This window comes from Microtus oregoni, unplaced genomic scaffold (genome assembly GCF_018167655.1).
Source record: "Microtus oregoni isolate MIOR12 unplaced genomic scaffold, Mior012 000118F_ref0000498, whole genome shotgun sequence".
Classification (NCBI taxonomy): Eukaryota; Metazoa; Chordata; class Mammalia; order Rodentia; family Cricetidae; genus Microtus; species Microtus oregoni.
Window position 1 is genome coordinate 513,709 of NW_024544747.1, and position 22,792 is coordinate 536,500.

General features: G+C 51.0%; 2 protein-coding genes across 2 annotated transcripts; both read right to left on the minus strand.

The window, feature by feature from the left end:
* Positions 1–3,907: 3,907 nt before the first annotated feature.
* On the minus strand, positions 3,908–15,721 carry Soat2 (sterol O-acyltransferase 2). The gene is made up of 15 exons (XM_041645981.1): positions 15,646–15,721; positions 15,183–15,238; positions 13,235–13,371; positions 12,972–13,031; positions 12,631–12,738; positions 10,324–10,600; positions 9,429–9,495; positions 8,936–9,020; positions 8,522–8,567; positions 8,283–8,412; positions 6,842–6,939; positions 6,395–6,493; positions 4,732–4,867; positions 4,180–4,325; positions 3,908–4,047 (listed from the first exon to the last, which is right to left on the minus strand). The coding sequence occupies exons 1-15, from the start codon at positions 15,719–15,721 to the stop codon at positions 3,997–3,999; spliced, it is 1,572 nt and encodes a 523-aa protein (XP_041501915.1). The 3' UTR covers positions 3,908–3,996.
* Positions 15,722–16,772: 1,051 nt separating this feature from the next.
* Positions 16,773–22,682, minus strand: Igfbp6 (insulin like growth factor binding protein 6). Its single transcript, XM_041646050.1, has 4 exons — positions 22,172–22,682; positions 18,924–19,063; positions 18,665–18,787; positions 16,773–17,093 (listed from the first exon to the last, which is right to left on the minus strand). The coding sequence occupies exons 1-4, from the start codon at positions 22,476–22,478 to the stop codon at positions 16,971–16,973; spliced, it is 693 nt and encodes a 230-aa protein (XP_041501984.1). The 5' UTR covers positions 22,479–22,682; the 3' UTR covers positions 16,773–16,970.
* Positions 22,683–22,792: the final 110 nt, after the last annotated feature.

Consider the following 22,792-nt stretch of genomic DNA (forward strand, 5'->3'; position numbering starts at 1 on the left):
TTCCAGGACAGACAGGGCTACACAGAGAAACCCTGTCTTGAAAAAAAAAAAAAAGCAATCAGGACTACTTAAATATATCCAAGTTTTGTACAAAAACAAAACCAAGTCCAAGATCCCCAACTCCATCACTTTCTGGAAATACAATAATAAAATGGCTATTTTGAGCAGCAACAATGACAAATAGTGTATGTGTTGAAAGACCGAATGGTCACTGGAAGACTCAAATCAGTGGCTTGGATGAACAAGTGGAAAAAATATTTCAAAGCACACAGCAAATACAAAAGGATGGAAATAATTAGAAAAATACCAGTAGCTCTGATACCAAATTGTTCTGGCTCCAGAAGAAGAAAAGGAACGATAGGAAAAGACAGCAATTACGGAGTAGAAAAATACCTTGCTGACCCAGAGAAAGACCCAAGCTTACAGACTGGAAAGGCGCAAGGTAAAAGAAAGCAGAAACATGTAGACAGGAAATGCCGGGATTTCGAGGTCATGGAAAAAAAATCACTGTCCAGTTCTAGACAGAACCAGTTATTGACAGAGGGAGATGGATCAGCTTGACAGAAATCACTGCAAGTGGGAAACTGAAAAGCAAGGACACCCAGGCTCTTATGCAGAAAAGGCGTTCACCTGTCAGGGCAAAAACAGAAAGGGACCAGAGCCAAGTTTGACAGTCTGTGCAACAGCTCAGTCCCTGGAATCCACATGGTAGGAAAGAACGGGCTCTGGTCTACATACACATGCATGAGCACCCGTGTCAGGGCACAACCAAGGGCAACCTAAGCACTTCCACATGTGTGGACACATCTGTGTGCATGCACATACCCAGCTCCACATCTGTGTGCACACACATGCGTACGTACCTCCACATCTGTGTACACGCACTTACCTAACTCCACATCTGTGTACACGCACTTACCTAACTCCATGTCTGTGTACACGCACTTACCTAACTCCATGTCTGTGTACACACACTTACCTAACTCCATGTCTGTGTACACGCTCTTACCTAACTCCACATCTGTGTACACACACTTACCTAACTCCACATCTGTGTACACGCACTTATGCACCACATCTGTGTACACACACTTACCTAACTCCATGTCTGTGTACACACACCTAACTCCACATCTGTGTACACGCACTTAATGCACCACATCTGTGTACACACTTACCTAACTCCACATCTGTGTACACACACTTACCTAACTCCACATCTGTGTACACACACTTATGCACCACATCTGTGTGCACGTACATCTGCACCTCTGCATCTGTGTGCACACACATGTGCACTTCCACTTCTCTGTACATGCATATACCCAACTCCACATCTGTATGCGTGCACATGCACACCTCCACACCTGTGTGAACACATGTGTTCCTCCACATCTGTGTGAACTCACAGATACACACAGCCCTAGTTGTCTGGAACTCACTCTAGACCAGGCTGGCCTCAGACGCACAGAGATCACCTGCCTCTGCCTCCAGAGTGCTACGATCAAGGGTGTGCTCCACCGCTGCTCTGCTGGCTTCCCATTTAAGTAATGATTGTAATACAAAGTAAAACCATGTACATGCTTTCGTTCTTGTTGTCAGGACTGGAGAGGGGCTCAGCAGCTAAGACTGCACTGCTCTCGAAGAGGACCTGATCTGGTTCCCAGTGCTGCTGCAGGGCTGCTTACAACTGCCTGTCACTCCAGCTCCAGAGGATCCAGATTGAAAAGATGACAAAGATAGAGAAACATCTCAGCATTTAGGAGCACTGGCTGCTGCTTTAGAGGACCCAGGTTCATTTCCCAACATAGCGGTTGTGTCTGAATTCCAGCTCCAGGGAACCTGGGGTCTTCTGGTCTCACTGGGTACCAGGTACACATGTGCACAAGTGTGTGTGTATGTGTGTGTTATATTACCCATACTTATAAAATAATAAAGTAAAAAATTTAAAGAATTGACAAAGACCAGGGTCGTGAGGAGTAGGGAATGAGCAGTCCACATTCTTCACCCCACATGTGCTATCTAAGGGGAGGCTGGCAGTGTGGGAAAAACGTTTGTTTTATCTAATTTTTTTTTCCAAGGCAGGGTTTCTCTGTAGCTTTGGAGCCTGTCCTGGAACTAGCTCTTGTAGACCAGGCTGGCCTCAAAATCACGAAGATCTGCTTGCCTCTGCCTCCTGAGTGCTGGGATTAAAGGAGTGCGCCACCACTGCCTGGCCCTACTTTTTTTTATTGTAATTTATTTTATCTTTTAAAGATTTCAAAATGTTTTATCATGTTTGTTTCTATCTCTGTGTGTGTATGTGTGTGCTGTGTGTGTGTGACTGCATGTTGTGTGCAGGTGAGTGGAGGCCAGAGGTGTCAGATCCTCTGGAGCTGGAATGACAGGCAGTTGTGAGCAGCCCTGCGGCAGCACTGGGAACCAGATCAGGTCCTCTTTGAGAGCAGTGCAGTCTTAACTGCTGAGCCCCTCTCCATTCCTCATTTGATTTGATTTCTGTGTGCATGGGTGTTTACCTGCACGTGTGTGTGCACCATGCATGTGTGCGCATGGGTGTTTACCTGCACGTGTGTGTGCACCATGCATGTGTGCGCATGGGTGTTTACCTGCACGTGTGTGTGCACCATGCATGTGTGCGCATGGGTGTTTACCTGCACGTGTGTGTATACCATGCATGTGTGCGCATGGGTGTTTACCTGCACGTGTGTCTTTGCACCATGCATGTGTGTGCATGGGTGTTTACCTGCACGTGTGTGTGCACCATGCATGTGTTCGCATGGGTGTTTACCTGCACGTGTGTGTACACCATGCATGTGTGCTCATGGGTGTTTACCTGCATGTGTGTGTGCACCATGCATGTGTGCGCATGGGTGTTTACCTGCACATGTTTTTGCACCATGTATGTGTGTGCATGGGTGTTTACCTGCACGTGTGTGCACCATGCATGTGTGCGCATGGGTGTTTACCTGCACGTGTGTGTGCACCATGCGTGTGTGCGCATGGGTGTTTACCTGCATGTGTCTGTGCGCCATGCATGTGCCTTGTTTTTATTTTTAATCAAGTGTTTGTATGTGTATGGGCGTGGGTGTGTACACTGGAGTACTCTGCCGGCAGAGGCCATAAGAGGGTGTAAGATCTCTTAGTGCCTCAACGATAAGTGATTGCAAGCCTCTGAATATGGGAGCTGGGACCTGAACTCAGATCCTCTGCATGAACAGCAAGAACTTTTAGCCTGTGACATGGCTCTCCAGGCCCTCTCTGAACAATGCTTTAACTTGTTTTTCTAGAAAGTACCCTGTCAGATGTGTGCGGCAGCAGAGATGTACACTTGATTTGTGTGTGTGTGTGCATGAAAGGTATATGAAGCTATTGTTTGTAAGGTCACTTGTTCACAGCATTCATTTTCCCCAGGTGTGATGGGACACACACACCTTTGATCCCAGCACTTGAGAGAGAGAGACAGGTGAATCTGTGAGTTTGCAGCCAACCTGGTTGACAAGGCGAGTTTCAGGCCAGTTCTAGACCTAAGTAGTAAGACCCTGCTAAAAAACAAAGTGAACTAAAACAAAACCCCAACAAAACAAAACGTCACACTAACAAAAAACCCACGAAAAAATACTGAGGTGGATTTCCAGCAAACGATGAGAATGAATGAAAAAAGAAGAGATTTTATTGTTGCATGGGTAGGAGTAGAAAGAACCAGACACTCTCAGACTTTGGTGGCCTTTGTCCCTCTGGTCTCTTCACATCTGGAGAGCCCTGGGCAAGAAGCTGGCCTGTGCCCAGTCCACAGAGGGTGCTCGCGTCACCCCACACCGCGTCTGTGGTCAGCTGCCCGGAGAGGTGTGTACCTAGAGCCTCCATGGTCCCCTGGCAGGTCTTGTGTGCAAGTCCCTGACTCCAAATTGGGTAGGGGAGTGCAGTGAGGAGCCCTGGCCCTGGGCTTGACAGGTAGAGAAGAGCTGACGTCATCATCTAAGTGTGGTGCATTGACTTCTAGGGATGGCAGGACCAAGATCGAGGTGTCACCAGCCCCCAGAATGTTGTCTGTGACATAGAAAGGTAGATTGTGAGTGAGGTCACTTCTGGTGACACACATTATGAATCTAAAACATGAGTTCCCTTCCCCTAGCCATGCCCTGTCTCTGACCACAGCTATAGAATCAGAGCTTGCCTTACCTGGGGCAAGGGACAGTGTCGCCGAGCATACCACTCCTGGCAGTACAGGCTGACCTGGATGCCCTGGCCCAGAAAGAGCAAGGTCCACATCAGGACGTTCCAGGCTGGACCCGTGTGCCTGTCGTTCATGGTGAAGTTCAGAAGCCCTAGGCCAGGAGATGGCTTGTCAGTTCAGCTCCACATCCCTGTGTCTTGTCTCCTTTTGCCTCCCATGCTAGGGGCTAGGAAGTGATGTACCAGAAGGGAAATCCGTGCTCCCCAGACAAGATCTTGGACCATGGGACTGGGGGAAGTTCAGTTTGCCCTCACTTCTTGAATCTTATGCTGTATTTCCCAGACATACCAAGGTTTCCCCATTCCCTCCACATCCTTTGACCGAATGCTTCTCTGTAGCCAGAAACCTTTCCCCTAGTCCCTCTGGATATGCCTATTGCTTCCTGAGGTCACTCAGACCCAGCAGACCCCAGAAGACCTGAGGGTCGCCGGAGCAGGCAGGCCTCCACCCACCCACAACCAGCGGCCTCCCAGCTCTGGATCAGAGGTTACGCTCACCCCCAAACACAAGGAAGAGCATCAGCATGACGGGGTAGAAGAACCCCAGGACGAAGCAGAAGATGTACTCGTGCACAATCGCAGACATCAGGAACACGCCCAGCATGGCCACCCTACGGGACCGCCTGCCCAGAAGCTGGTGGGCAAGAAAGAATGAACGCGTTTCTTGCGGTACCATCTCTCTCTCTCTCCAAGAAGCCGGGAAGGAGTGGGGTTAAATGGAGAGAAAGTGGCGTTTGGGGTCAGAGAGTCCACACTACTCTTATTGAAGGGCATAGTTCTATTGATCCTAAGTTGCGATTTTATTGGTTTGGGGGGTTTTGTTTTTTGTATTTTGACAGGGTTGGAGACATTTGCCTTACACGTGCCAGGAAGGTGCTCTATTATTAAGATATGTCCCCAGCCTTTATTAGTACTAATATTATTGTTTTTGTTTGTTTGTTTTTTGAGACAGGGTCTCTCTTTATAGTCCTAGCTGTCCTGGAACTCCACGTGTAGCCCAGGCTGGCCTTGAGTTCACAGAGATCCTCCTACCTCTGCCTCCTGAGTGCTGGGCTTAAAGGCGTGTGCCACCATACCTGTCCCCCAACCTTAATTTTTTGTGCATGCATGTTCATGTTTTGTGTACAAGTGCACATTGCCTGAGTGGGCAGGCCAGAGGATAATGTTGTTACTTGGGGGCCTTTTGTGGTTTTTTGTTGTTGTTGTTGTTTGTTTTTTGCTTTGTTTTGTTTTTTTGAGGCAGTGTTTTGTTTGTCTGAAACTCAGCGGGAAGGCCAGCGTGGCCGGCCAGCCCCAGATATCTCTCCTTTTATCCGAACAATATTATTGGGGCAGAATAAAAGGAGAGGGCACCCGAAGAAGCCCATTTGCTGGGACTGTGAGAACTGAGAGGTGTGAATAGCTCCTACCCACAGCCCCGGGACTGTGAGAACTGAGAAGTGTGAATAGCTCCTACCCACAGCCCTGGGACTGTGAGAACTGAGAAGTGTGAATAGCTCATACCCACAGCCCCGGGACTGTGAGAACTGAGAGGTGTGAATAGCTCCTACCCACAGCCCCAGAACTATGAGAACTGAGAAGTGTGAACAGCTCCTACCCACAGCCCCGGAACTATGAGAACTGAGAAGTGTGAACAGCTCCTACCCACAGCCCCGGAACTATGAGAACTGAGAAGTGTGAACAGCTCCTACCCACAGCCCCAGAACTATGAGAACTGAGAAGTGTGAATAGCTCATACCCACAGCCCTGGGACTGTGAGAACTGAGAGGTGTGAATAGCTCCTACCCACAGCCCCGGGACTGTGAGAACTGAGAAGTGTGAATAGCTCCTACCCACAGCCCCAGAACTATGAGAACTGAGAAGTGTGAACAGCTCCTACCCACAGCCCCGGGACTGTGAGAACTGAGAGGTGTGAACAGCTCCTACCCACAGCCCTGGGACTGTGAGAACTGAGAGGTGTGAACAGCTCATACCCACAGCCCCGGGACTGTGAGAACTGAGAGGTGTGAATAGCTCCTACCCACAGCCCCGGGACTGTGAGAACTGAGAGGTGTGAACAGCTCCTACCCACAGCCCCGGAACTATGAGAACTGAGAAGTGTGAACAGCTCCTACCCACAGCCCCGGAACTATGAGAACTGAGAAGTGTGAACAGCTCCTACCCACAGCCCGTCTTGATACACATAGCTGTACAGCCAGTCATGGACCACCACGTTCCAGGTACGGTAGTAGTTGGAGAAGGAAGTAGAGTTCCACCAGTCCTAGGGAGGGTGTGGATTTGGGGAGGAATGGAGGTGAGATCTCAGGTCCCAGGTACTGCTGTGCCCCACACCCACCCCACTTCTATCCTCTTAGAAGGGTTGGCTCTTGGCCAAACAGAGACAGCAACATTCTCCCCCTTCCGTCTTCCAATCTCCCTCCCCCCCACCAGCCACTCAGAGACAAGATCTTGACACCCCACCCACACAAGAGGAGCAGCAGCATCCCCACACCCTGAGGCCCTATTGCAGACCAAAACCACTGGAAGGTGACACCCACCCCAGCTACCCTCTTCCCTGGGCTCTTGGTCAATCTCCCCAACCACTGCTCCCAATGGGTCCAGGCCGCACCCGGTAGAACATCCTGTCTCCAAATCGCAGCATCTCGGCGAAGGCGTTGAGCCAGCAGTGCAGGAAGGCGAAGAAGATGAGGAGCAGCATGAAGATGCCTGGCGGGCAGGACAAGAGGTGCAGCCCCACAGCCCCCGGCTCTCTAGAGCCTTTGCCCAGCCATCAGGGCCCCGACACTTAGCAAGCATTCATTCACTCATCATCCATGCATTCCTTAATTTACACATTTGCTAATGTGATTGATATCCGCCTATGGCTGAAAACCAGAAATACAGGCGCACAATGTCCCTGGCCTTTGGAAATTCATAACACTGAGACAGACACACAAAGGTTGAAAGTCATGTATGGATCAAGGTCAGGTATAATGGGAACTAATGGTCACAGCAACCAAGGATGTTCAAGAGGATACAGAACAAGGAGTGAACTGGAAAAGAAGTTTGGCTGTGAGGCGGGCAGTGCACCTGTAATCCTAACTACTGGGGCTGAGACAGGAGGATCACGTGAGCCAAGGGCTAAGGGTAGCCTAAGCACATAGCAAGGCCCTATCACAAAATAATAAAAATAAGTATATGCAATAAAAGAAAACTTAGAAAAGGAAGAGTAGGAAGAGAAGCTTCCCAGAGAGGACCATCTTAGCTGTGGGCCTCCAGGAAGGAATCCGATTCCGTAGCTGCAAAGTAGAGAAGAGGCATTCCAAGCTGAACCTCCCGCTATGGCAAGCCTGCAATCCTAGCTACTTGGGATAATAAGGCAGAAGGATTGAGTTTAAGGCCATCCTGGGTAGAGGGTGTTTCAAAAACAAACATAAACATTTTAAAAAGAAAGGAAAAGAGAATATCAAAAGGCTGGAGAGATTGCTCAGAAGTTAAGAGTGCTAGCTACTTTTCCAGAGGACCCAGGTTCAATTCCCAGCATCCACACAGAGGCTTACAACCATCTTTAACTCCAGTCCCAGGGGATCCAGCACCCTCTTCTGGCCTCTGTATGCACCAGGCACGCATGTGGTGCACAAACATGCATTCAGATGCAATATCCATACACATTAAAAACCGTCCCACCTGAGCAACCTAGTGAGACCCAGTCTTAAAGTAAGACTTGTAAAGAGGGAAGGGTTGGAGATCAGTGGTAAAGCCGGCATGTGTGAGGCCTTAGGTTCATTCCCCAGTGCAGAAGGAAGGGAGGGAGAAGGAACACAGGCAAGCAAGAAGGCAGGAAGGGCTTTTGAAGCAGGGCCATGGTGATTAATTCACAGGAGAGATTTCATCTGGGCAGCAAATCTGGGCCCAAGGGGGAAAGGGAAAAGTAGGTGGGGAGCTAGGCCACCAGGCCACGTGAAGGTGGTGGCGATACGCATGGGAGGGAGACAGACAGAGTGAAACCCGTCCTGACAAGTCTTCCCAGGGCAGGGCATGGCCTTTCTGCACTGTGAGGAAGCTCTTACCTGGGCCCGTGGCGTGCAGGACCGAGAGCAGCAGAGCACGGGTGCTGAAGGGTTCCCGGCTCATGTTGGCAAAGACAGGGACACAGAGGCGGCACAGGATGAAGCAGGCATAGAGCACGCAGCCCAGGGCCTGCACAAAGGACACACAGCTTTGTCAGGGTGCTGCCTCCTTCCCAGCCGCCCCTACATCTAAGCCACCCTGAGTCAAGAGCTGGCCATCTTCTACCCCATCTTCTGACCTGAGCAAAGTTCTTGGCCACATAGTTCCACCTGATGCTGGGTGTCCTGCAGCAGCGATAGGAAAGCATAGTTATCACCCTTTTATGTCATCCACTGCTAGACCCTCAGCCCTCTCCAGGCTCCCTCCATCACCCAGACCCGAGAGGATTCCGTGGGGTTGCGGCGGGGGAGAGGCAGGGACGGGGGGGGGGGCACTAGGCTCCCTCTTTTGCCCAGACCTGGGGTGTGGAGGACAGAACCCAGGACAGAACCAGGTTGATTGCTAGGGACAGTGGATCACGGGAAGGTGTGGGGCAGGGAAGGGGCAGCCTGTTTTCCCTTTACTTCCTTCTGAACAAATGGCCAGTGCCTGTGGGAGAAGGGTACCACTCTCACTAGGCCCAGGCATGTGGGGAGGGGCGGCAAGGTCTAACCTGGGGTATGTCTCTCTGTAGATAAGTGTAGGGCAGAAGAGGAAGTAGAGGTAGCTGGAGAAACTAGGGGCACCGATACCCTTACCTGGGCAGGAATGAAAAGGCTGTGTTAGCATGGGGAGGGTGGGTTGGGGAGGGACCCAAGGTGTGCATCCAAAGGGTTGAACTCGCTCACATTGTAGACTGGCTTTCTAGACCCGCAGTGGCCACAGTCCCTTCTCCTCTGCCTTTACCCTGATCTCCTCTAAGGAGGCTCTCTCATCCCTGCCTTTCAGATTGGGCCTGGGAAATGGAAAGCACCAGAAGGTCTGGGTAAACCGAATGATTCTCTCAGAAGAGGCCTGAGAATGCTCATGAATAGGGCCACTTGGTCCAGCTCAGGCCAGTTCTGTGTCTGCTGGACAGCCGGCTTGGGGCTGGCGAAGGCAGAACATTGCTTTTTCTGACTCCGCCCAAGAGGATCCAGTCACAGTGGGTCAGCAGGACACCTCACCTCTGACGCAAAGGATCCCAGGGACAGTCTCTCTCAGGAAGGAGTAGCTTTTCATCAGGAACCTGACCTGTAGTGGAAGAGATCTGAGGTTCTGAGAAAAGTCACTTAAACCTCTCTGTACTCAGATGTGAGCCAAGTCAAACCAGCCTGGCAGGAGCCCAATTTTCTTATTTTGTTTTTTTGTTCTTTGTTTCTCCTTCCTTCCTTCCTTCCTTCCTTCCTCCTTCCTTCCTTCTTCCTTCCTTCCTTCCTTCCTTCCTTCCTTCTTCCTTCTTCCTTCCCTCCCTTCCTCCCTTCCTCCTTCCTTCCTTCCTTCCTTCCTTCTTCCTTTCTTTCTTTTGAGACAGGGTTTCTTTGTGTAACCCTGACTGTTCTGGAACTCACCAAGCTGACCTTGAACTCACAGATCCACCAGCTTCTGACCCCCCACCCCCCAACCCCCCGTGCTGGGGATTAAAGGTGTGTGCCAGCTGGGCAGTGGTGGCACACCTTTAATCCCAGCACTTGGGAAGCAGAGGCAGGTGGATCTGTGACTTATGAGTTTGAGACCAACCTGATCTACAAGAGCTAGTTCCAGGACAGGTTCCAAAGCTACAGAGAAATTTTGTCTTGAAAAACCAAAAATAAATAAAATAAAATAAAGGTGTATGCCACCACGGCCCTGCTAACATTTTTAATTTTTTGTCACATGACTTTATAGCTTAACTAGATAGATAGTGCTGTGACAATGGCTAAGGTGGACAGGGCAGTCCTCATCCCACCAACTCTCTCCAGAGTCAGTGTTACCTGGCAACATCATTTGTGGACTTTCCTCAGAGTCACAGGCTTACCAGACCCAATGCTATGTCAGGGCCCATTCTCTGTGGACCTGGTCCAGGGATCACCATGTCCTCACCTGCTCAAAGACCAGCACGCAGCTTGAGGCAGGTGGAAGTTGATGCTTCACCGCCATGTGGACTGGAAGGATGCAGAGCATTGCTGCGTGGGCAGCCAGCAGAACACAGCCCAGGCCAGCCCCCAGCATCCAGGAGCTCCCAGCTAGAGGCCTGGCCCACAGCCGCAGGGTCTGGTAGGGCACTAGCAGAGTGGACAGGAACATGGGAACCCATGTCATCAGCACCAAGGGCAGCTGTCCAAAGCTGAAGACGAGTAGGTCAAACTCCAGCATCAGCCTTGGAGAGAGGAAGGAAGACAGTAACTTGGGCAAACTGAGAGGTTTGTGTTGTGGAATATTATTTTAACTGGGCAAAGATATGCTGCATTTGTTTCTGTTGTGTTTAAATATGTAAAGAAGTGTTGCTGTGGGCTGGAGAGATGGCTCAGTGGTTAAGAGCACTGGTTGCTCTTCCAGAGGACCTGAGTTCAATTCCCATCAACCACACGGTGGCTCACAACCATCTGTAGTGAGATCTGGCGCCCTCCTCTGGCGTGTGGGTATACATGGAGGCAGAATGTTGTATACATAATAAATAAATTAAAAAAAAAAGAAGTGTTGCTGTTTTACCTTGCCTGCCTAATAAAAGGCCTAATAAAAAGCTAGGCAGGAGAAAGTATGGTGGGGCTGGCAGGCAGAGAGAATAAATAGTAGGAGAAATCTAGGCCAGAGAGAAGGAGTGGATGGGTAAGAAGCCAGGCAGATGCCAGGCAGCAGACATCGAACACAGAAAGTAAGATATACAGGAGTTAGGAAGGTAAAAAGGTAGACAAACAGGTTAATTTAAGTTAAAAGAAGTAGCTAGAAATGTGTGTAAGCTAATAGTAAGCTTCTATGTCATGATTTGAGAGCTGATTGGTGGCTCAAAAGAACAAACCTAGTACAGGATTATTTCTTCTTTTTTTCTAGACTGGTATCCCAGGCTGACCATGAGCTCATGTAAGTAGCTGAGGACGACCTTGAATGTCTAATCTCCTTACTGCAGGGGTCACCAATGTCCAATTTATGCAGGGTTGGGCTAGACCCTTGATAGGCTGTGTTCTGAAAGTGTTCAAGTTTGCCCTGGTGTTGTGGGGACTCCCAGTGCAGACTGTTGCCTCAGAGACACAGTCTCAGGATAAGCTTGATCTAAGCGATCTTTGGAGCCCTAGGTCAATTGCTCGGTATGGCAAACATGAGGCTATGAACAGTTGAGATGAGCTTTGGTTTTATTTTTTTATTATTATTAATTTGGTTCCTCCATGCTCAGGGTTTTGCCTGGGAGGAGTGTATTGGCACTTGCTTGACTTCTCAGCTACTTCAGAGGCAGACGCAAGAGGATGGAAACTTCCTAGCTAGGACATAGGAAGGCCTTGTCTCAAAAATAAAGCAAAACAAATAACAACCAAACAGCTTTTTAAAAGAATGTATTGTTGGGGCTGGAGAGATGGCTCAGTGGTTAAGAGCATTGCCTGCTCTTCCAAAGGTCCTGAGTTCAATTCCCAGCAACCACATGGTGGCTCACAACCATCTGTAATGGGGTCTGGTGCCCTCTTCTGGCCTGCAGGCACACACACAGACAGAATATTGTATACATAATAAATAAATAAACATTTAAAAAAATAAAAAAAAAGAATGTATTGTTTAGGACTGGAGAAAGGGCTCAGTGGTTAAGAGCACTGACAGCTCTTCCAGATTGAATTCCCAGCACCCACAGGGTGGTTCACAACCATCTGTAGCTCCAGTTCCAGGGGATCCAATGTACGCTCTCTTCCGACCTATGACCCATGAAGGCACAGGAAACACTCGAACTATTAAAAACAAAAGCCCAGTGCTCGGGAGGCAGAGGTGGGTGGATCTCTGGGAATCTGATGGCAGCCTTGACATTTTACTGAGCCATGATCCCTTTAATAATGCTCTTATTCTTTTTATTTTGTTTGTTTGTTTGGGATAACCTCTTATTATATAGCTATAGCTGGCCTGGAACTTTCTACGTATACCAAGCTAGCCTTGAACTCATAGAGATCCCCCTGCCTCAACCTCCTGATGCTTAAAGGGCTGCAGCTGAACCAAGGTCCTCCATTCTTCTCCCACTTACAAGCCTGTCCCTGGGAGAGGTCGGCAGCACCAAAATGCAGGCCTCCTAGGGAGGGTCTTCCTCTAAAACAGATGGAGGTGCTGCAAAAGTGGGGATGGCTTCAGCCTCACCTCTCCGGACCCAGGGCTTGTACTTGATAGAAAGCCAATGGAAGGAGGGAGTGTGTGTGTGTGTGTGTGTGTGTCGCCTACCTTCCCTCATCAATGAAGTCGATGGCCAGGGTACTGATGATCAAGACACACAAACCCGCGATGAACATGTGGTAGATGGTTCGGAAATGCTGCACTTCCATCAGCTCACTGGAAGGAAGGAGCCCAAGGGTCAGGGTGGAAGGCTCTTCAGCAGCCTGCAGGAGCTCAGGAGCTTGGGGCAAGCCTGTGACTGGGACATCTCCTCTTGCTGATTGGTCCGCCTCGCTAACACAGGGCAGAGCCCTCCCAGACCCTCCCAGCAGAGCACGGAAGCCCCGTGACAGCTGTGGAACCCCCAGCCAACCCTTCTCTTCTTATCCTTTGTCCTCCCCACAACTTACTCGAGCAGTGACTTTCGGGTGATAAAAACCTTCTGTCTCACATGGGGTAACTCCCGGGTCCTAGATTGAGAGAGTGTTCAGAACTAGACCCCAAAGAACGAGGGTGGACGATGGAGGGCAGTGGCGTGCGGAAGGTAACAGGGAGCAACAGTGGCAGCAGGTCTGGAGGGGGCACAGCCAGACCTGAAAGATGGAGGCCAGGGCTCTGAAGACCGGGCACCAAAGCTGCCAAGGAAGAGCACCTGTGGGACCCTCAGACTCACTTGCTTGTATTATCTGGGGCAGTGGAGGGCAGAGGTCTGTCTTCCTGTGGGTAGGCTTGCACAGCCTCCCACATGGCTCCATCCAGCAGCTCTGCCAGCTGTACCTGAGCCTGCTCCAGGAACTGGGTCTTCACAGCCTGCAGGACGAAGCTGGGTTAGGGCTCACTGTCCCTCCCAGCAGCCATTCCTTCCTTACCGCGCGCGTTTCCTGAGCTCTCTGGACCACACAATGTTCAGTGCTAGGAACAGGAAGAGGTAAGAATGGCCCCAGAGCTTCCCCAACATCTCTGTCTTCTCGGGGCAGCCGTGAGGACAAGGAACCTCCGCAGAGGCTGAACATGGCAGCATACGCTTGAAACCCAGCTACTTGGAGGCAGAGGCAGGAGGATGGTAAGTTTTAGTACAGTTTGAGTGAGGAATTCATCTTAAAGAAGAAAAAGAATGACGGTAGGAGGGAAGCTGTGAGACCACTGCCTCCAACCTCACCCTAACCTCTGAACCGAACCGTAGCCATGCTAGCGGGAAGACCTCGCCAGCCCAACCCTGCTCCTCCATCTTAGCCCAACTACCTCTCTCTCTCTCTGTCTCTCTCTCTCTCTCTCTCTGTCTCTCTCTCTCTCTCTCTCTCTGTCTCTCTCTCTCTGTCTCTCTCTCTGTCTCTCTCTCTCTCTCTCTCTCTCTCTCTCTGTCTCTCTCTCTCTCTCTTTTCGAGCCAGGGTTTCACTGTGTAGCCCTGGCTGTCCTAAAACTCACACTGTAGACTAGGCTGGCCTTGAACTCAGAGTTCTGCCTGCCTCCTGAGTGCTGGGGTTAAACACAGGCACCACCACCGCCTTGCTAGCCTGATTCTTTTTAATTTACAAGATGTAAACAAACCTATTTTAAATTGGGGGAGGCAGGATCTAGATTGGCATTGTCTGAACAGTGCTACCAATTTACCCGAGGCTTTAAAATATTTATACAAGCTGGGCGATGGTGGCGCACGCCTTTAATCCCAGCACTCGGGAGGCAGAGGCAGGCGGATCTCTGTGAGTTCGAGACCAGCCTGGTCTACAGAGCTAGTTCCAGGACAGGCTCCAAAGCCACAGAGAAACCCTGTCTCGAAAAACCAAAAAAAAAAAAAATATTTATACAAAAATTGGGGCTGGTGAGATGGCCCGGAAGATAAAAGCATTTACTGTGCAAGCCTTGTGACTCCCAAACCTACAGTGGAGAGAACTGAGTTCTGAAGATTTCTCACACACCCACCACCACCACCACCACCACCACCACTGATTTTATTTTATTTTTTTTATTTTTTTGGTTTTTCGAGACAAGGTTTCTCTGTGGTTTTGGAGCCTGTCCTGGAACTTGCTTTGTAGACCAGGCTGGTCTCGAACTCACAGAGATCCACCTGCCTCTGCCTCCTGAGTGCTGGGATTAAAGGCGTGCGCCACCACCGCCGGGCCCACCACTGATTTTAAAAGTGAGGTCTTATCTCTGATTATTGCCAAAGACTAATGAAAAAAAGAAAAGCTAAGCAGTAATTGGTGATTTAGGCTTCAACACTGCCCTCTAGTTAATCTTAATTCTAACTGTGAGTTTGAAAACATTTTTTTTTTTTGAGACAAGGTTTTTCTGTGTCGCCCCAACTGCCCTTGAACTCTTGAACTTGATCTGTAGACCAGGGTGGCCTTGACCTCTAACTCAGAGTGCTCTGCCTCTTGAGTGCTGGGACTAAAGGCGTGCGCCACCTCTGCCTCCTGTCCCGGAACTAGCTCTTGTAGATCAGGCTGGCCTTGAACTACCTTTTCTTTCTTAGGGTCTCACGTGGCCCAGGCTAGTTTGGAAGTGTAGCCAAGGATGACCCCAAGCTCCCGGGATTGCAGTGTCTGCCGTCCACGGGTTTATGTGGTATACTACCAACTGAGCTCCAACCCTGGCCCAGACCTGTCCTCGTGATCCTCACCTCCATATGTCGGGTCCATTGCACCAAGTCTGGGGCTCTGTGCATCTTACCGTCTCCTAGGAGGAAGAACCGAAAGGGGGCACCCAAGAGGGCAGAATTAGGGTAGAGCTGACCTTGATCTGGAAAATGCTTTCTGTGTGCTCACTAGCCTCTCTGTTCCCAGGCAATATTTAGAGCCGTGAGTGGAGTCACAAGAAGGGGGAGTGATGTGTGCAGTGAATGAGGCCATTGGCAAGAAAGAGTCTGGTGCAGTCGCTGGAATCAGGGACGAAGTGCTCCATTCACCCTTAGAGAAGGAAAGGCTGCGCTCTGAGCATCTCTTTCCTCCATGCCAGTCCGACTGGGAATAGCACAGAAACCTCTGGCTTCCCAGGTAGCAAGGAAGGGAGTTTCCAGCAGCACAGCTCACTCTGCTAAGCAGGACGTCTCACCTCAAGTCGGCGGGGGTGGGGCGGGGGCTCACCTTCTCCACAGACTACCTTCTCCTGCGTCTCTCCCACCCCTTCTCTTCTCCGCAGTTGGAGCCTCGTTGACTCCATGGTGGCAGTCTGGAATGGGCAGTGGGCAGCGGCTGTCTGTCTTCTCCTTTCCTTCTCAACCTACCTCATAGGTTGAGCTCTTACCCACTCGGAGATCTGACAGCTCCAGAGACTAAAGTCCTTTCTGGAGGGCGGGGGTCAGATAGGTTATCTCTCTGTACTCAGGGCTTCTCAGGTCCTGGCTCTGCTCTCTAGCCTCTCTAGCCTCAACCACAATGGCCAGCTTCATGCTTGCTATCTCGCTTTTAGGAGTGAATCTGTGCCTGAGGCTGGGAGGGGGACTTTGCCTCCTAGTGCTTATCACCTGGGCTCCTACTGGCCCTCTTTAGGGAGGCTGAAGGTCAGGGAGGGGCCAGAAACATCGTCCTGTACCTGGTATTCAGCTCTCTGAGGGCACATGATGGGGTCTGTAGGTACATGTGTATAATGATGTTTTGTTGAGGTCTGTTATTGTGACGTGTGACGTTGAGGTCCTTCAAGTTATTCTAGGCAACAAGGCCCCTGAATGTCAGCTCTTCTTCTCTACACCTTGGGTTACCACGTAAGCAGAAAGGTCAGACTCACACTTATTCACTACTGAATAGCGCCAGGGGTTGTGATGCTTCCCTTTGCCGTCCCCTGCCCATGGAACTGCAGAAAAGTGGCCCAAGGCCCAGGTGACCGCCAGCACAAATAATCTGGAGAAACACAGGGAACCTGAACACCGGTAGAACAGAGGGCAGGTAAGCACTTTGAGACTTCCCTTTTGGCAAATTCCTGCTGGGGATTAACCATTAATCTTCCTCCTCCATCAGTCCAAAGATCAGCAATAGAAACAAGGTTGCAGCCACCATAACCTCACCAGCAGCCAGATGCTACAGCAGGCGGTGATCTCAGCCAGTCCCAACGCGGGAACCCAGGTGGGTGTCTGGTGAGGCTAGAGGGTGGGAGGCCCACACCAGTGGCAGTCTGCTGCATTACTAGGAGGATGGAAGGACTGACAGGGTCTATGAGTAACGGTAGACAGAGAGCCTGGGTCTCCAGAGCTGTAAGGGATGGACACACAGACATAAACCAGAGACCCCAACACAGCTTTATTAGTGCCCCAATCAGCATTTTTCTAGCTAGATGTGTCAAAGCTGAGGGCGAGGGGAACAACGGGACAGGGCCTGAAGGCTGGTCTCGGGGCACAACGCCCGGGTGACCATCACTCCACTCTCAGACGACAGCTCTGCGCTCTTGCCAGTGTCCTGGAGGCTCCCACCCTGCTTTAGCCACTGCCCCTGGCAGAGCACTGAGAGCCTCCATGGCCATCCGGAGACCCTGGCAAGGGCCGGCCCATTGGATCCACACACCAGCAGGGACCACGGCGATTCCCTTGAGAGGAACGGCACTGGGGAGAGAAGCACAGACCAGGGTGAGGTCCAAGGTTTCGAGCAGGAGAAACATCTCAGAGTTAAGAACTTTACCAGGTAACTAGAGCCCCATCCTGCTAGGCTAGAACAATAGTTTTCAAAATGTAGCTTCCAAATCAACTGCACCTGCATCCCTTTTGGGTTAGAAATGGGTGTTCTCAGCCGAGAGGGCTGAGTCAGAAAGTGCGGCCTGGACTTCAACAGCGCATATGCCTCCAGAGGGCTCCCAGGGCTCTGGCTTGACAGCCTCTGTGGAGAGGTCACTTTAGGTCTTCTACTGAAATAGTTGACCTTTGACGGTTTTTTTCTTTCAAATCATACTTTTTATTTTACTATTTATTTTGAGACAGAGGCTCAGTAAGTTTGTAGGCCAAGCAGCCTTGAAGTTACAAGCTTCCTGATTCTTTTCATGTCTATGTGGGTCTTTAAGTTGGAAGATCCCAAAAGGCAGGGGAAGTAGCTTATGTGGATGTCCTGGTTTGTTGTTTGTGTTTTTGAAACAGGAACTTGCTCCTAGCCTTCCATCATGTACCAGCAGACCAAAGCATCCTTTCTGTATCTTTGTTTGCCACTTGTTAAGTGCCCCTTCTCACTTCCTCCAGGGACCTTGTACAGAGGGGAGGAGAGGAGAGGAGAGAGGAGAGGAGAGGAGGAGAGGAGAGAGAGGAGAGGAGAGGAGAGGAGAGGAGAGGGAGAGGAGAGGAGAGGGAGAGGAGAGAGGAGAGGAGAGGAGAGGAGAAGAGGGGAGGAGAGAGGAGAGGAGAGGAGAGGAGAAGAGGGGAGAAGAGAGGAGAGGGGAGAGAGGAGAGGAGAGAGAGGAGAGGAGAGAGAGGAGAGGGAGAGGAGGAGAGGAGAGAGAGGAGAGGAGAGAGAGGAGAGGGAGAGGAGGAGAGGAGAGGGGAGGGGAGGGGAGAGGAGAGAGGAGGAGAGGAGAGAGAGGAGAGGGAGAGGAGGAGAGGAGAGGGGAGGGGAGAGGAGAGAGGAGAGGAGAGAGAGGAGAGGGAGAGGAGAGGAGAGGAGAGGAGAGGGGAGGGGAGGAGAGGAGGGGAGAAGAGAGGAGAGGGGAGAGAGGAGAGGGGAGAGAGGAGAGGGGAGAGAGGAGAGGAGGAGAGGAGAGGAGGGGAGAAGAGAGGAGAGGGGAGAGAGGAGGAGAGGAGAGAGAGGAGAGGAGGAGAGGAGAGGAGGGGAGAAGAGAGGAGAGGGGAGAGAGGAGGAGAGGAGAGAGAGGAGAGGAGAGGAGAGGAGGGGAGAGGAGAGGAGGGGAGAGAGAGGAGAGGGGAGAGAGGAGAGGAGAGGAGAGGAGAGGAGGGGAGAGGAGAGGAGGGGAGAGAGAGGAGAGGGGAGAGAGGAGAGGAGAGGAGAGGAGAGGAGGGGAGAGGAGAGGAGGGGAGAGAGAGGAGAGGGGAGAGAGGAGAGGAGAGAGAGGAGAGGAGAGGAGAGGAGAGGAGAGGAGGGGAGAGGAGAGGAGGGGAGAGGAGAGGAGAGGAGGGGAGGGGAGAGGAGAGAGGAGGAGAGGAGAGAGAGGAGAGGAGGGGAGGGGCCTCTTTACCTGCTGCTTTCTGTAGAAGCCTCTGAGGTCACAATTCGGCACATAGAGCCCGGGTGAGCCCCCTCGGAAGACCTCAGTCTGGAGGTTTTGCAGTATGGAATCCAAGTGTCTGCGGCAAGGACCCTGGAGAGGAACAGGGGTGGGTGGGGACGGTGCTCAGAATTGCAGGAACCTGCCTGGTCCAGACTCCCTTAAGTCTGTGGAGCAGTCTCCAGTGGAAATCTCCAGCCTTCTGCCTCCCTGCCAACCCTACACGCACCATCTCAGTGTCTTGAACAGCCCCTGGATTGGGCCTTATAGGGGTGGTGGAGGTCCCTGGATTCTTCTGCCGGTCTCTGTGGCTTGTGTCACGTTGGCGGGAGGCACCTCCATTGGGTTTCCTTTCCTTTATAGTCTCCTCTGTGGCCACAAGAAGAAGGGGAGAAGAAATCAGAAGTCAGCCAAGGCCCAGGAGTTACTTTTTTAAATGTTGTATTTGTTTAATTCTGTGAAGCTGTGATACTTTGCCTGTTTAGAACACCTGATGGTCTAATAAAGACCTGAACAGCCAATAGCAAGGCAGGAGAAAGTGTAGGCGGGGCTGGCAGGCAGAGAGAAAATATAGAAGGTGAAAACTGGGAAAAGAGGTTCTGGAAAAGTAGCAGCCCGAGAAGGAGGAGGACATCAGGGGCCAGCCATCCAGCTACATTAGCAATCCACAGAGGAAGAATAAGATTTAAGGAAGTAAGAGAAAGGGAAAAGCCCAGAGACAAAAAAGTAGATGGGATAATATAAATTTAAGGAAAGCTGGCAAGCCGGGCAATGATGGCACATGCCTTTAATCCCAGCACTCGGGAGGCAGAGGCAGGCGGATCTCTGTGAGTTCGAGGCCAGCCTAGTCTACAGAGCTAGTTCCAGGACAGGCTCCAAAGCCACAGAGAAACCCTGTCTCGAAAAACCATAAAAAAAAAAAAGGAAAGCTGGCAAGAAACAAATCAAGCTAAGGCCATATGATTACAACTAAGAATAAGCCTCCTGGGGGCTGGAGAGATGGCTCAGAGGTTAAGAGCATTGCCTGCTCTTCCAAAGGTCCTGAGTTCAATTCCCAGCAACCACATGGTGGCTCACAACCATCTGTGATGAGGTCTGGTGCCCTCTTCTGGCCTTCACGCATACACACAGACAGAATATTGTATACATAATAAATCAATAAATATTTTTTTTAAAAAAAAGAATAAGCCTCCGTGTGTGATTGATTCATTTGGGAGCTGGGTGGCCGGCCCTCCAAAAGTCCAAAGAGCTCAACATCATATTACTACTATAGCATGTGGTGTACATCTGTAATCCCAACCCTTGGGAGGCTTAGGCAAGAGGATTGCCACAAGCTCAAGGCCAGTCTGGTCTACTCAGAAGGGGCTGAAGAGACTGTTCAGCAGTTAAGAGCACTGGCTACTCTTCCAGAGGACCAGAGTTTGATTCCCAGCATCCTCATGGTGTCTCACTTTTGGGATCCATGTGATACACAGAAACAGATACAGGCAAAACACCCACACATGTGAAATAAAGATAAAATCCTACAGATAATATTTCCCAGAGCAACTGCTCCCCTTGCCCACCCCCTGCCGCCGCCCTGGCCCCACAGGGTTTCTCTGTGTAAGCTTGCTTGGCTGTCCTGGAACTAGCTCTGTAGTCCAGACTGGCCTTGAACTCACAGAGATCCACCAGTCTCTGCCTCCTGAATGCTTGGATTAAAGGCATAGGCTACCACCGCCTGGCCCTCCAGAGCCATTTTAAGTCTTATAAGGGAGAGCATTTTGGAAAGCAAAAGCTCAGAGCTAACACAAAGCACTAAATGGAAATGGTTATTTCCATTTAGGCTTTCTGTGAAAAGACTTGCCTATTCCACTGGAGGCCAGAAGAGGGCACACCAAGCCAGGGAGATAGAAGAACTGTGTGTGTGTGTGTGTGTGTGTGTGTGTGTGTGTGTGTGTGTGTGTTGGGGGGGGTTGTCCAAAGGAACCCAAAGGAATGTGTGTCCCTATTGTGACCCCTCTAGTAGTGACTCAGTTCACCCTCCCAGGCCTGAGATATATAGTTACTTTGAGGGCCTTTTCACCTCTCGTGGTGAAGGAGCATCTGGATTCAACCCTAACCAGGACGCATTGAAGATGGCAAAGGGGCAGGAAATAAGAGGCTTCCAAACTTCAGGCTGCACCTAGTCCTGGAGAGTTTCTGGGTGCTCTCGGGAGAGCTCAGGACTGGGAAGGGGCGACAGAAGTAAGTCAGGGCTAGGAAAAGGCTGGGGAAAAACGGCAGCGTGCCAAAGATAAATTCTCATACTTTTTCTTTTCTCCACTCCCTCTGCAGTCTTCTTAGCCCTCATTCCCTGGGTACCACGTCTTCCTCAGATCTTGTACCTCACTCCATGCATTTAGTGCCAAACTGTGGTGATGCTTCAAATTGCCTTTTTCAACTGAAACACACCTTCTGAGAGGAGCCCTAGAAACCTGAGCTCTGACACTAAAGAATGGGACTCCAACACCCGCACATATGTGAGTGTGTGTGTGTGTGTGTGAGAGAGAGAGAGAGAGAGAGAGAGAGACAGAGACAGAGACAGAGACAGAGAAAATGTGTCCACAATTGAGATAGGGTCCCATGTAGTTTAGGCTGCCTGGTACCATGTAGCCAAAGATGATGCTGATTGACCTTCCTGCCTCCACCCCCTAGGTGCCCAAATTACATGCATGCAATACCAGTGATCCGAATTCATTTATCGTCCCTTTCTATGGAAGACCCAAGGACTCTTCCTATCTTCCAGCTTCCAGTTGCCTCCTCACCCCCCATCTTTTGAGTGCTGACTCACTCTGGTCCCACCCGCCCAATGACTCAGTCTCTTGGGCTCATCCCTGGGGTAGGGTGGGGCAGAGGGGGGCATTCAGTTCTGACCAGGTTTAAATAACAAGGCTGATTTGGCAGATTTCTTCTTTCCCACCTCTCTGGCTCTCTCCAGGCCCTCCAAGGTCTGTCCACTCTCCCCAGTCTAGCCTGACTCAGTATCTTTTCTTCTAGACTTCAGGGATCAGGTACTTCCAACACTGGCACTGAACGAGGAGCAGGAGGCATTTGCCAATGTGTGGAACTGGAGTCCGAGGTTCCCTTTCCTCCTCCTCCTCCGTTTGGAATCTAGGTCCTGTCTCCAGCGTGGGCCACTAGAGTGGTGGAGATAGCTAAAACTGAACTCTCCAGCCTCCTCCTACATATGCCCCTTTCCCTCAGGAGAAAAGAAATAGGGGAAAGGAAGAGTGGGGAGTCCGGTTTCCCTTATTCTCAGGTGTCCCTAGCCACATGCAGCCTCAAAGCTGTTCCCTGATCTTTCCACTTCATGGTCCGCTCAAGGCCTGGGAGGAATCAATGGGCCGGTCCCACAGGCTCGAAGTTGCCCACCTGCATCGATCCAGATTCCTGCCAGGAGAGACTAAGGTCTGTCTCAGGTGGGCAGGTGGAAGGCGGAGTGGGACGTGAACTCACCCGAGGGCCCCCTGGAGCGTTGACAGCGGCCCTGGCCCATCAGCAACGCCCGCAAAGGTGTCTCTTCGTTTTCTCGCGGTTGGCACTGCAGTCCTGGGGCGCACTTAGGGATGTAGACCCCGCACGGTTGCCCTTCTCTCCGGAGGCAACCCCCGGCTTCTGCACAGCCCTCTGCATGCGACCCTGCCTCTTCCTCCTCCACGCAGCCCCCGCGACAGTTGGTCTGCACCCCCGACCCTGAGCCGGCAGCGAGTAACAGGGTTAGCAACAACAGCAGCGGTAGAGGAGGCAGCCTGTCTCGGGTCATGGTCAGTGTTTTTGCCCAGTGCACTCCTTTTAGAGTGGAATGTGGCTGCTGCGGGGCCGTTGCTCCTCTGCTTTAAGAAGCTGCCCTTAAAAACCCCGCCCTTGAAAGCCAGGTGAAGCGGGAGGGAAAGAGGGCAGGGTCTCATTCCCTAAACTGGGTGGACTGGAGGGCCACCCACCTGGGTCCATCTGGCTTTCCCCTCAGCTGCTGTTTACTTCCCAAATTGTTCTGATTTTTTTTTTTTCTTGCTTTGTTCCTGGGAATCTCGCCCAGAATTTGGGAGCTGTTCATCTGGCTGAAGGGGCTGTGGGATA

Coding starts and splice junctions, on each gene's coding strand:
- Soat2 (XM_041645981.1), bottom strand. CDS start 15,721: ATGGAGTCAACGAGGCTCCAACTGCGGAGAAGAGAAGGGGTGGGAGAG. Junction 10,601..12,630: donor GACTTCATTGATGAGGGAAG/GTAGGCGACACA, acceptor CCTCTCTCCAAG/GCTGATGCTGGAGTTTGACC. Junction 8,568..8,935: donor TACAGAGAGACATACCCCAG/GTTAGACCTTGC, acceptor TCGCTGCTGCAG/GACACCCAGCATCAGGTGGA.
- Igfbp6 (XM_041646050.1), bottom strand. CDS start 22,478: ATGACCCGAGACAGGCTGCCTCCTCTACCGCTGCTGTTGTTGCTAACC. Junction 19,064..22,171: donor ACGCTCCAGGGGGCCCTCGG/GTGAGTTCACGT, acceptor TTGTGGCCACAG/AGGAGACTATAAAGGAAAGG. Junction 18,788..18,923: donor CTGTTCAAGACACTGAGATG/GTGCGTGTAGGG, acceptor GTTCCTCTCCAG/GGTCCTTGCCGCAGACACTT.